The sequence below is a fragment of the Carlito syrichta genome, unplaced genomic scaffold (assembly GCF_000164805.1).
Source record: "Carlito syrichta isolate Samal-C Ts95f unplaced genomic scaffold, Tarsius_syrichta-2.0.1 Scaffold303137, whole genome shotgun sequence".
Lineage (NCBI taxonomy): Eukaryota > Metazoa > Chordata > Mammalia > Primates > Tarsiidae > Carlito > Carlito syrichta.
Window position 1 is genome coordinate 608,398 of NW_007247233.1, and position 12,955 is coordinate 621,352.

Below are 12,955 nucleotides of genomic sequence, written 5' to 3' on the forward strand. Positions count from 1 at the left end.
TTGGGAGGCCGAAGTGAGTGGATTGCCTGAGCCCGTGGGTTCGAGACCCACCTGGGCAACTTGGTGAGACCCCGTTTCTACAATAAATCAAAAATTAGCTGGGCGTGGTTGCACGCACCTGTAGTTCTAGCTACTTAGAAGACTGAGACGGAAGGATCGCCGGAACCCAGCAGGTCAAGGCTGCGGCCACTGCACTCCAGTCTGGGTGACAGAGTGAGACTCCAACTCAAAAAAAAAAAGGTGTCCCTGGCTTCCTCAGAATGACACGGGTCTTGCAGAGTCTCAGTATTTAAGAACAGGAATACAGGGAATGGACTCACTTTCGCTGCATCTGAGATGGAGTCCCAGTTTCCCCCGGAGAGGGCATACTTCCCACTGCCAATCCTTGCCAAGATCTCCTCGGGGGTATCATCCGGGCCATTCGCAAAGGGGGTGAATCTGTATGAGAGAGGGTTTGTGCTGGTGAGCTTCACTTTGCCATCTAAAATGGAGTTTACAAATGGATATTGTATCCTTTTTGTTGAAAATAATAGCTTTTTTGTTTTCCCTGTGATGCCCTGAATCTGGGATCATGGTGAAGCAGAATTTATGTCCCAATGCTACAGCCGTTCTCCTTCCTTGGTCAACGCCAGAGGTCCATGAGACAGGTGAAAAGGGCCCTGTGGACCCTGGGGTTGACTCTCCTGGATCCTTTCTGGTCACACTGGCTTGCCTAGTGACTCGGTTTCTATGGTGACAGTGTGGCATCACACAAGAGAGCCTGAGATTGAAGTCTGGGAGACCCATGGTTGATCTATGACCAGCTCTGGGCTCTTTGACAAATTGATGTTCTGAACCACCACTGCACGTGCACAGTGTGTGGTGAACATACACCAAATGCCTGATTCCATTGTGGCCATACTCTAAGTGTGTGACAGATGACCATTCCATCACCCCTTCACACACACCAACGTACACCAGCACATGCTTTCCAAGAAAAGGAATGTGATTTTAATGGCACTTCCTTTAGTAGCTAAGTCTGCGATCCCAGTTTTACGTACAGGCAAAGTGAGTATCAGAAGAACCAAAAACAATCTAACAGTGTGGTGTCAGCAACACTGGCAGTGTCTCCCTTGCTAAGTGCCATCCTCAGAGCACAGCCCCGCTCCCGGGGTGCCCTGGTGTTGGATACCACCTGCTAAGTAACCGTGAAACACCCGCACAATGGGCCACTTCCATCCGTTCCCAAGAGGGCTTCTGCTGGCTCACTATGGCAAGCAGGGTGGGTGGTCGAGGGTCCTTTTCTTTTTGCCTCCATTCAAGTATTTTATAAACTTCAGAATGTTAGGACCAGTGGAGCTCGTGGGATCCTAGTCCCCCCCACCACTAAGAAGGAGCCCTGGGAGTCCTGTGCCTCTCAGAGGGGCAGAAATGAGGTCCAGATGCAAGGGCTAGTGAAGGATAGGGCTCGGGTGGATGCTAGGAGTCCAGATGGCAGGCCCACGCCTCTTTCTGTAACACCACATGTCTGGTCACAAAGAACTGGGCATGTACAACTCACAGCCATGAAACCCAGGTCCACAGCCACTGCCTGGCAGGCATCGCCACAGAGGCTGCTTGACCCAGAAGCTTCTACAGAAGCTTCTTGGCTGAAGAGGATGTTCTGAGGCACCGATGGGTCTGCCTTTTAAGACAGTGGCACAATTCAGGGAGAGAACGCAGACCGTGCAGGCAAAGGCTTGGTTGTGTTGTTTATGAGCCGAGTTGGAAGAACACGCATGGCTGAATTTCTTGTCCTTGTTCAGCGGTCCTGGAGGACTTAGGAAGTCTGACCACCTTCATTCACAGCCCGTGTGCACATGCGTGGTGTCTGCACAAAACCAGAGCAGCATGACCCTAGCTGCATGACCCTAGCAGCATGACCCACAAGGGACCAGACACAGAGGCTTCTGCCTCCTGCATCTTTGCAAGAATGTGTTGGCGACTGACACCTGGCAGTCATCCTTACCCTGCCAACATGGTGTACAGCAGTATGCCCAAGCTCCAGACATCACACGCCGCATCATAGCCCTGACGCTTCAGGACCTGGGGAGACAGAACACAGACAAGTGCTTCACTGAGGACATTTGGATCTGTAGCATGTTTCTACAGTGGGCACCTAAGCCTGGCAGGTAGGGCCCAGCAGGGTGACATTGTGTCTTCAGCAAGACAGCCATTTCCTGAGGCCAAACCCACCCACAGGTACCGCGGCAGGCCCTCCCATGGGCCGGCCCCACTGTGAACCAGAGCTCTTGTCAGGCACATGATAGACAGATTGTAAGGGAGATAATTTTTAAGGCGGGAGAAGTTTTCTGTTTGGTACAATGTGCAGAACGTAAAACCGGCCATCTTACCCCTTTTGGAGTGTGCAGTTCAGTGGCATTAAGTGCATTCACACTGTGGTGCCACCATGGCCACCACCCATCCACAGGATGTTTTTATCTTCCAAACGCCAGCTCTGCCCCATTGCATCCTACTCTCCCCTTCCCCCAGTGCCCACCATTCTGCTCTCTGTCCCTGTGAATCTGACTGCTCCAGGGAGCGCCTGTGCGTGGACGCCTACGCTGCTGGACCTTTTGTGACTGGCTTATTCCACTCAGCACAACATCCTCCAGGCTCCTCTATGTCGTAGCACGTGTCAGAATGTCCTTTTCAAGGCTGAATAGTATCCCACTGCAGGTCTAGGTCACACTGTGTTTGCCCAGCCATCTGCTGATGGACAAGGATTGCTTTCACCCTCTGTCTATCGAAAACAATGAAGCTGTGAACACGGGTGGACAAACATCTGTCAAAATCCCTGCCTTCAGTCCTTTTGGGTATATGCCCAGCAGGTAAACTGCAAATTGTATGATAATTTGATGTTTAATTCTTTGGTTGAGCACTGTGGCCAGACGTGAGTCTGTAATTCCAGCACTTTGGGAGGCTGCGGCAAGAGGATTGTCTGAGCCCAGGAGTTTGAGACCAGCCTCGGCAACATGGTGAGACCTGGTCTCTACAATAAATTAAAAAACTTGCTGGGTGTGGTGGTGCACAACTGTAGTTCCAGCTACCTGGAAGGCTGAGGTGGAAGGATTGCCTAAGCCCAGCAGGTCAAGGTTGTGGTGGCCATGAGCATGCCACTGCACTCCAGCCTGGATGACAGATTCTGACTCAAAAAAAAAAAAAATTTTTTTTTTTGAGGAATATTTTCTTTTTCTTTTTTTTTTTTTGAGTCAGGATCTCACTCTGTTGCCCAGGCTGAAGTGCAGTGGCATGTCACAGCCACCGTAGCCTCGACTTGCTGGGCTCAGGCGATCCTTCCACCTCAGCCTTCCAGGTAGCTGGAACTACAGGTGTGCACCTGTAATATTTGTAGTTTTTGTAGAGATGAGATTTTGCTGTCCAGGCTGGTCTCAAACTCCTGGGCTCAAGTGATCCTCCTGCCTCGGCTTCCCAAAGTGCTGGGATCAAAGGTCTGAGCCACTGAGTCAGGCCAGGAATTGTTAAAGCAGGAAAATTATAATGTATTTTAGGATTACACACTTCAATAGAGGGCAATCTTCTGATGAATAACAATTGAGTAACAATAAAGAAAGCTGCATACGTGCTCAGGGATTGCTGAGATGATTGAATTCAGCATGAAATGCAGTCAGGATTTGGAGTCGGGAGAGCTATGTTCAATTTTCTTAGGGACAGAGCAAGGAGCAAGCACCCCTAGCTCAAGCCCTCGCTGTGTGATTCACCAGCAGGGTGGTCTTTAAGTTACTCAAAACCTGGGGCTTGTTTTCTTCTGACTCCCAAAATCGTTAATAGTTTGCACCCTGTCTACTTCATAGGGTGTATGAGAGTAAAGCAAAAAGTCCTGGTAAGATTGCTTTGTGACTGGCAAAGGGGCAGAACAAGCTGAGGCTTATAATCAATCAAATCAGTACTGGGGGACCAGAGTCAGCCACCCCAAAACGTGCCTCTGGGTGCCGAGGATGATGGAACTGACGGCAAAGCGGCCAGACACAGGAGAGCCCCATCCCTCCCCGTGTTTACCAAAAACCGTGACCTGGATTTACACAGACCAAAGGCACCCACCCCGCCCCCTCCCCCAGGGCAAACACAGGTGACTCATGAGGCCACTCAGGGCCCATGTGACTGGGAGACACTCCCGAGATGCCCACCAGGCTGTTTTCAAAGGGGCCACAGGTTGCCCAAGTGTCTGGATGACCCCTGGGTCACCTCACAAAGCCGCTCAGCCCACTCCCAGCTACGGCATGCAGGAGCGTCCTGGCTGTGACCAGTGGCCAGTTCACTGCTCAAGCCACTCCTAGCACTGCCACTAGAGGGCAGGCGTGCCTTTCTTTAGGACCAGCCATGCACTTGGCTCCACTTGCCCGGGAGGCTCTGACAACCTCATCCAACCAGAAGGATCCATAGGGCTCCAAATTGCCTCACCTCCCCGTCAGCAACCTCAGCCACTTCCCTCTCCCCACCTCGCCAGCAGCTCACATACGACTGCTTTTCTTTTCTTTTTCTTTTTTTAATTTTTTAAAAATTTATTTATTTACTTAATTTTTCTTTTTTTTTTTGAGTTGGAGTCTCACTCTGTTGCCCAGACTGGAGTGCAGGGGCACGCTCACGGCCACCACAGCCTTGACTTGTTGGGCTCAGGCGATTTTCCACCTCAGTCTTCCAAGTAGCTAGAACTACAGGCATGTGCACCATGTCCGGCTAATTTTTTGATTTATTGTAGAGACAGGTCTGCCATGTTGCCCAGGCAGGCCTTGAACACGTGGACTTAGGCAATCCTCTCGCCTCTGCCTCCCAAAGTGCTGGGATGACAGGCATGAGCCACCATGCTTATTCGGTTCTCTGCTTTTCTGAGCAAGACACTGACTTGTCTCTGTAAATATCTCCATGACTTTAGAACCTAATGGAACTTGCCCCCAGGAGACTTGAGACCGGACAAAGTCACCAGATGGCCTTGCTGGGGCTCTCAGAGCAGGGCGGGGGTGCACAGAGCCCGCTGGGTTCATGTGAGCTTTCAGCAGCAGATCCCTGTGGAACCCAAGTGTTCTTAGATCTGAGAGCTGCCCACTTGCTTCTGTCGAGGATGTCTAAACCCCAGGCCTCAGCCTCTGCTGTGCTGTGACTGATCCGTTTCTGACCACAGATGCCCCTTGCACCACATCCTGACTGTACAATGAGCCTGAGGGTGCTCTCTCTCATTCTGACTTGGACCAAATATGCAGATTTGATCCAAATTGTCAACAGCACGATTTCATGTAAAACTGATGATAATTTTATATAAAGATGTTAGCATTTAAAGGTGTTTTAAAATGGTAAATAAAATGATAAAAATAACCGTGTTTAAGTAGCATCAGTGGCTGATTCAAGAGATAGAAGGTTCCCGTTCCTGCTTCCCGACAGGACTGCGGGCGTCTGGCCAGCCTCTACCATGCCCGCTGAAGGGGTCTGCAACTGGGAAAGATGAGGCCTCCCTAGGGACAAGGGACAGGCTGGTCCCCTGCTGACAGTGCTTACCTCTGGGGCCACGAAGTTCGCTGTGTAGCAGGGTGTCATCAGCAACCCATTCTCAGCGCGCAGCTGCTTGGCAAATCCAAAGTCACAGATCCGGATGGACTCGGGGTTTCCAGACTCGTCCATATACAGGATGTTGCTCGGCTTCAGGTCTCGGTGGACAACCTGGAAGGCAGGAGGGGTCAGGGCAATGTAGCCTTGACCTCCTGGGCTCAGGTTATCCTCCCACCTCAGCCTTCTGAGTAGCTGGGATTACAGGGGCACACCACCCTACTTGGCTAATTTTCTGTAGAGACAAGGTCTCACTATGCTGCCCAGGCTGGTCTTGAACTCCTCACCTCAAGTGATCTTCTCTCCTCAGCCTCCCAAAGTTCTGGGATTACAGGTGGGAGCTACCATGCCCAGCATAAAAAACTTTAAAATTTTAAATTTAAATTAAATTAATTTTTTTTTTTGAGACAGGATTTCACTGTTGTCCAGGCTGGTCTCAATTCCTGGGCTCAAGTGATCCTCCAGCCTTGGCCTCCCAAATTGCTGAGATTACAGGCGTGAGCCACCATGCCCAGCCCAAAAGATATTCATTCAGTAAATATTTACCACATGCCAAGCCCTGCTAGCTGGGACTGCACCATTGAGAGGCACAGACCAAGCCCCTGCGATCACAAGGACACCGACTCATGGGGGAGCCGGACAGGAATCAACTTGCCCATGTGGGTGCCCTGCAAGCACCTGTGCTGGGGCCCCAAGGCCTCCCATGGGGACCGTGCTGCTGTCATGGCGGTGGGGCCAGCACACCTCACAGCAAAGCGCTAGCTATGGCACAAAGCGCTGTCTTCTGAGGGGACACAGGGCTATTGTAAGGCCATGTGGCATGCCTTAGCACAGGCTGGGACCTGAGCACCTCAATTGTCCTGCTAGAGCCCCATGGGAGGATGTAAAAGGCAAGCCTGGCCCACAGAGCCCCGGAGGCCCGGATGGCCAGGGAATTAAAGAGAAGCCAATCTGCAAAACCCAGTATGTGCAAGGCATCCTCGAGACCAGACTGTTTTGGGGAAACTCAGAGGCTTAAGACTCCAGACCAGTGGTGATCACACAAGGGCCCAATGTGTGGTCCTGGAAGACTATTCTCATGTGCAGAGAGGACTGCGCTTTAACACTTCTGACCATGCACACACAGCTGGCCACGGTGGTCCCGCCTGCTTCACAGGACACGCCGGGAAGAGACAGGCAGAAGTGAGCTGTGTGTGGCTGCCTCCTGGGGAAGCGGGGTCTGGGGCTGAGAGCACAGCCTGGAGCCCAAGAGCCTGGCTGAACCCCGCTCCCAAGGGCTGCTGTGCGACCCCGGGTGAGACACACAGCCTTCCGTGCTCCAGGCTCCTCAACTGTGTGATGGGTGTGCAGAGGTCAGGAGTCAGCGGAAGAAGAGCCTGGACGGAGCCCGGGGCAGGTGAGGCTGTGTAAACCTCAGCCTCATTGTCAGTTCTGTCTGATGTCCCTTCACATCGTTCCATGAACTCAACTTTACACAGTGCAAGTGATGAAAAGTCTAAATGTCCTTCGATCAGCCTGAGACAGCACTGGAGGGACCCACTTAACAACTTGGTTCAGTGGCCTTCATCCTCCATTCGCTTCCTGTGTATTTTACTTTTCCGCAATTTCCTGCCCTGGACGCTCCAAGTCCTTTCCCTCTGTCCTATCTCTTCCCTAAGAACGTGTTGTTCTTTTGTTAGGATGCTGTGTCAGCTCAAGTCCCGACCACCCCTCTGACTCACGGCTGAGTGCTCCTGTGTGTGCAGGAGATATGCCTGCTCATCAACATGTCTATTTCTCTTTGGCCAGTGTGACAGACAGGATCTTGCCAAGAGCTAGGATCTGAAGAGAGAAGAACATGCCTCCTCTTCTGCACGCCTGCCAAAGCACAGACGTGAGAGAGGGGCTCTCTGGAGAGGCTTCTGGGCAACCTGAGTTCCCAGCTCTCGGCCATCAGCTCCTCCTGCTCCCCCTGCCAGCCATGCCCCCCTCAGCCCGTAGTGCCCAGCACTCACCCCCTGGGAGTGCAGGTAGTCCATGGCCTTGGCAATGGTGCACAGCACATCACTGGCCTCGCGCTCCGAGAAACATCTCTGCCGGAGGATGCGGTCCAGTAACTCCCCGCCCCGCATCAGCTCCATTACCAGGTACACGAACTTGCCGTCATCATAGACCTGCAGGTGGAGAGGGCGTGGGCCTCAGAGACGGCGCATGGTACCTGCGGCCACCGGCTGACTCCCCGGCAGGCTGGTGATGGCAAAGGGGCCATGGCTACAGAGGGGGCAGAAGTGGGGAGTCAGAGGGGAGAGGCTGGGGTCTCAGGGCCCCTGGGAGTGAAAAGGGGAATCAGAGGGAAGAGGCTGAGGTCTTGGGCCTTTAGGAATGAAGAGGGCAGTCTGAGGGGGAGAGGCTGGGGGTCTCAGAAACCCTGGGAGTGAAGGGGAGAATTTGAGGGGAGAGGCTGGGGTCTCAGGGACCCCGAGAGTGAAGAGGGGTGTCCAAGGGGAGAGGCTGGGGTCTCAGGTCTCCTGGATGTGAAATAAGACTCCTGTAGGAAGTGAGCGGAGGGCCATTCCAATCACACCAGGAATGGCTATTCCTTTTTTTTTTTTTGAGTTGGAGTCTCACTCCGTCGCCCAGACTGGCATGCAGTGGCACACTCCCAGCCACCGCAGCCTCGACCTGCTGGGCTCCAGCGATGCTTCCGCCTCAGCCTTCCAAGTAGCTGGAACTACAGGTATGTGCTACCATGCCTGGCTAATTTTTGATTTATTGTAGAGATGAGTTCTCACCAAGTTGCCTGGGTGGGTCTCAAACCTGGGGGCTCAGGCAATCCTCTCACCTCGGTCTCCCAAAGCACTGGGATTACAGGCTGAGCCACCTGAGTCTGGATTTCATTCTGTCACCCAGGCTGGAGTACAGGCACCATCATGGCACACAGCAGCCTTACCTCCTGGGTTCAGGCCATCCTTCTGCCTCAGCCTCCACAGTAGCTGAGACTATAGGCATATACCACCATGCCAGGCTAATTTTTAAATTTTTTTGTAGAGACGAGGTTGTCCAGGCTGGTCTTGAACTCCAGGACACAAGCAATCCTCCCGCCTTGGCCTCCCACCTCCCACGGTGCTGGGATTACAGGTGTGAGCCACTGTGTCCACCCCGGTGGTTCTTATTAAGACAAAAACAGCTTTACCAATCTGCTGCTGACTAGGGAATGAGCATGCTCAGACCACACATAGACGCTTTTAACTGACCTGAATCATCTCATGACTGTGCCCGGCCTCTCAGAGGCAGAGGGATTCAGACGTTAAGAGATGTGAGCCAGGCGAGGTAGCTCACACCTATAATCCCAGCACTTTGGGAGACCGAGGTGAGAGGTTTGCCTGAGCCCAGGATTTCGAGACCAGCCTGGGCAAATTGGTAAGACCTTGTTCTCTACAATAAATAAAAAAATTGGCCGGGCATGGTGGTGCGTGTCTGTAGTCCTAGATACTTGGAAGACTGAGGTGGAAGGATCTCCTGAGCCCAGCAGGTTGAGGCTGTGGTGGCCATGAATGTGCCACTGTACTTCAGCCTGCGTGACAGAGTGAGACTCCGACTCAAAAAGAAACCAAAACAAACAAGAGATGTGAACACTGGCTCACACCACACAAAAGTAGGCTTCTGGGGCAGCGTCCTTCAAACGTTAATGTGCACCGAACCTTTGGGAGATCTTGTTAAAATGCACGCTCAGGTCCCGCAGTCTGTGAGGGGAGCTTGACCCTCAGTATTTCTAGCCAGATTCCGGGGAAACGTCTGTCCTACTGCCCCACAGATAGTACCGGGTGGCCGGGTGCTGGGAGTTCAGAGTGAAGGTAGGGCCCAGGGTGTATTTACCAAAGCAAAGCAGTGCTGTTATGTCAGAGAAGCAGTAGAAAAAGACAGCTTTAGTCGGGCTCGGTGGCTCAGCCTGTAATCCCATGCTTTGGGAGGCTGAGGTGAGTGGACCTGAGCCCGCGGGTTCAAGACCCGCCTGGGCAACTTAGCAAGAACTCATCTCTACAATAAATCAAAAAATTAGCCAGGAGTAGTAGCGTGCGTCCGTAGTTCCAGCTACTTGGAAGGCTGAGGCAGAAGGATCGCTGGAGCCCAGCAGGTCGAGGCTGCGGTGGCCAGGAACGTGCCACTGCACTCCAGTCTAGGTGACAGAGTGAAATTCCAACTCAAGAAAAGAAAAAGACAGCTTTGTCCACTTAGCTTTAATCTAATGGACTCAAAAAATCAACATGGCTGTTTCTGTACCAAGCTCATGTATCAAGACCATGTGCACACCCATCACTAGGCATGAGGGACACAGAGGGAGCTGACCCTTGGGGCTCTGGGCTCAGATGCTGAAATCATTCAGGAGTTTGAGGGTGAGGTGGGGAGAAGAATGTACCTGTCTCCTTTCTCCTCCTCACAATCTCGAACTCGGCACCCCAGGCCTTTATGGGGTGCTGTGGGGCTTCCTGGTGGGCTCAGTGTGGCTGATTCCCGCTCCCGCCACCCCAGGGAAAGAGGCCACTCCTCTCCCAACAGAGAAGGAGAGAAGTTCCAAGAAGGGCTGCAAAAGGGTTCCAAGCTGAGTGTCAGCTCTGCCCCACCCACCTCATCCATCCCTTCCCCTCCATTTCTATTCTAACGAGGAGTGACAATGAGAATCGACATCCTTGGGTGACAATTCACAGGAGTCACCCTTTCCTCTGTTACACTTGTGCATGGCGTGATGGGGGGGTGCTCTTAAGAGGAGGATTTGAATGGACGACCCAGCAAGTTGGCCCGGGAGACTGAGAGATGCGTGGGCACCGGCTCAGGACATCATCTTGGCCTGCAGGTAGTTGTAGAAGTGCCACTAAATACACGGTGGCTTTTCTGTGTCAGCTGAGAAGCGGAAGGCAAAGGTGACGCTGCAGCGGGAGACACTTACGTCTTTGAGAGTGATGATGTTGGGGTGCTGGCCGTACCGGAGAAGGATCTCGATCTCTTCCGAGGGGTCCCTCTTGCTCTTGTCGATGATCTGGAACAAAGCAGCATACGCTGTGAGAGGACTACTCTGAGGCTTCCAGCCAGCGATGTTGGCTCAGACCCCTTCAGACTCAGGTCTGGACAACGCTAGCTATGATGACAGCCTCACACCTGACCAAGGTAACCTTGCCTGGAAATTCATAGCCTGTCCCTTTTTTCCCTGACTAGCTTAAGATTTACATTTAGGCCAGGTGTGGTGGCTCATGCCTGTAATCCCAGTGCTTTGAGAGGCCAAGGCGGGAGGATGGCTTGAGGCCAGGAGTTCGACACCAGCTTGGGCAACATAGCAAGATTCCATCTCTACCAAAAAATGTTGAAGAAGGCTACCGAGAAGCACAAGCCTTCAGACACAAATTTTAAGACATTATAAAGTCGGGTGGAGAGGGGTGGGTGTGGAGGCTCTCACAGGAACACCAAACAGCAACTTGTGCTCCTCCCACCACAGCAGGCTCTGGGGTGGGCAGCCTGAGCTTCTGCTGTGCCCTCTCCAGAGGAGCTTCCCCCTGGTTCTGGGAGCCACATACCAGCAGCAAGTGAGGCAGCCGTGGTTCTCACTGAGATGCTGGGAACGGAGCGCAGGCTGCAGTTCCCATGAGGCATAGACACGGGCACTTTCATCTGTCTGTCCCCTCCCCCACCCAGTGCTCGTATCCACATCTTAGGACAACAGACAACATGGTTTCACCTCGTGGAAACAGATAGCTTCCAAGGACAGGGTATCGGGAACCAAAGCCTGCCTGGAAACAGGAGGTGACTGAAGGCCCTGATGCCTAGTACCCCAGAGGTGCCCAGTTACATCTGCCAACCCCTGCTGGGCCAGGGCAGCCCATTCGTGGGAGATCAGCAATACTCAGAGCAGAAGCCACGCCATCCTCACTGTGATGCGTGCTGTTCCTTACACTCGTTCACCTCCTTTAGAAATGAGGCTCACTATTTGGAGAACATGCAGTCACTTTGCTCCTAGAGTGTGAGGGGACTTGCTTTTCGTTTCTACCATGTCGAGATGCTACGGGAGAGCTTTTCAGAACATCCTATGCCTTTAGATGGACCAAGTGCTGGGAGCATTGCCCTCCCTGCTGGGGCGGTCTCCTTGTCGTCTGTCCTCTCCTCCCCTCCAATGGCATAAAAAGCCATCCCAGTGCCAGCTCTTGTTCATTTTTTTTTTTTTGAGTCTGAGTCTCACTCTGTCACCCAGGCTGGAGGGCAGTGGTGTGCTCCCGGCCACCACAGCCTCAACCTGCTGGGCTCAGGTGACCCTTCCGCCTCAGTCTTCCAAGAAGTTGGAACTACAAGTGTGTGCCACCACACCTGGCTAATTTTTTGAATTATTGTAGGGACGAGGTCTCACCTAGTTGCCCAGGCTAGTCTTGAATCCCTGGGCTCAGGCAATCCTTTTGCCTCCACTTCCCAAAGTGTTGGGATGACAGACATGAGCCACCATGCCGGGCTAGTTCTCGTCCTACTGTAGTTCTTTTTTTTTTGGAGTTGGAGTCTCACTCTGTCGCCCAGACTGGAGTGCAGTGGCCTCTCCCGGCCACCGCAGCCTCGACCTGCTGGGCTCTGGCAATCCTTCCATCTCAGCCTTCCAAGTAGCTGAAACTGCAGGCGTGCACTACCACACCCGGCTAACTTTTTTTTTTTTTTTTTACTGATTTATTGTAGAGATGAGGTCTCGCCAAGTTCTCCGGGGGGGTCTTGAACCTGCGGGCTCAGGCAATCCACTTGCCTTGGCCTCTCTAAGTGCTGGGATTACAGGCTGAGCCACCAAGCCTGGCCCTGTTGTAGTTCTAAAGGACATTTTTCCAAGCCCTCTTCTCAGCTCTGATGGCCTCATGGCCTGTGCTGTGTGGATCCTAAAGGTGTGCACTGTTAACTAGATGGAAAGGCTGGGCTCCCTTTCTGGACACAAAACCTTTCTCATCCTGCTATGTTCCATTCCACTGACATTTTAGCAGGGCTCAGGGTTACTACTACTGCCAGAAGCTGACAGACAACACAAGGTTCTTGGGTAGGAGGTTCCCAAGGGTTCACTCAATGTGGGGGCGGTCCCTATGGCGCCGGAGCCTGGTGGGGGATGGGAGACTGTTGTGGGCCCTGGGATGGGTGCTGGCATAGGGGGTGTCAGGACACTTCTGCCCCTGGCTGCCTTGGGTGCTCCAGATCTCTGGGTCAGGAATTTTTCTTTGCATTGTGGGAAGTTAAAATACAGGCGAGGGATTTAAAAAAATTTAGTAGCAGGTTCATTTTTTTCCCCAGATACAATTTCATGATAGCGTGATGTGTTCTTAGCATGAACCCATGTTATCCGCTCACAACAGAATGGATTCAGGAGAGGCAAGAAAGAGGAAGCCACTGC

General features: G+C 52.6%; 1 protein-coding gene across 1 annotated transcript in view; it reads right to left on the reverse strand.

Annotated features, from left to right (window-relative positions):
* RPS6KA2 (ribosomal protein S6 kinase A2) overlaps positions 1-12,955 on the reverse strand; it is a 133,512-nt gene that overhangs the window by 5,175 nt on the left and 115,382 nt on the right. The window contains exons 14-18 of the mRNA XM_021712222.1: positions 10,502-10,591; positions 7,572-7,730; positions 5,530-5,691; positions 1,988-2,064; positions 321-438 (exon numbers count right to left, since the gene is read on the reverse strand). Of these exons, the coding sequence (XP_021567897.1) occupies positions 321-438; positions 1,988-2,064; positions 5,530-5,691; positions 7,572-7,730; positions 10,502-10,591 (606 nt within the window). The remainder of the gene's footprint in view (positions 1-320; positions 439-1,987; positions 2,065-5,529; positions 5,692-7,571; positions 7,731-10,501; positions 10,592-12,955) is intronic.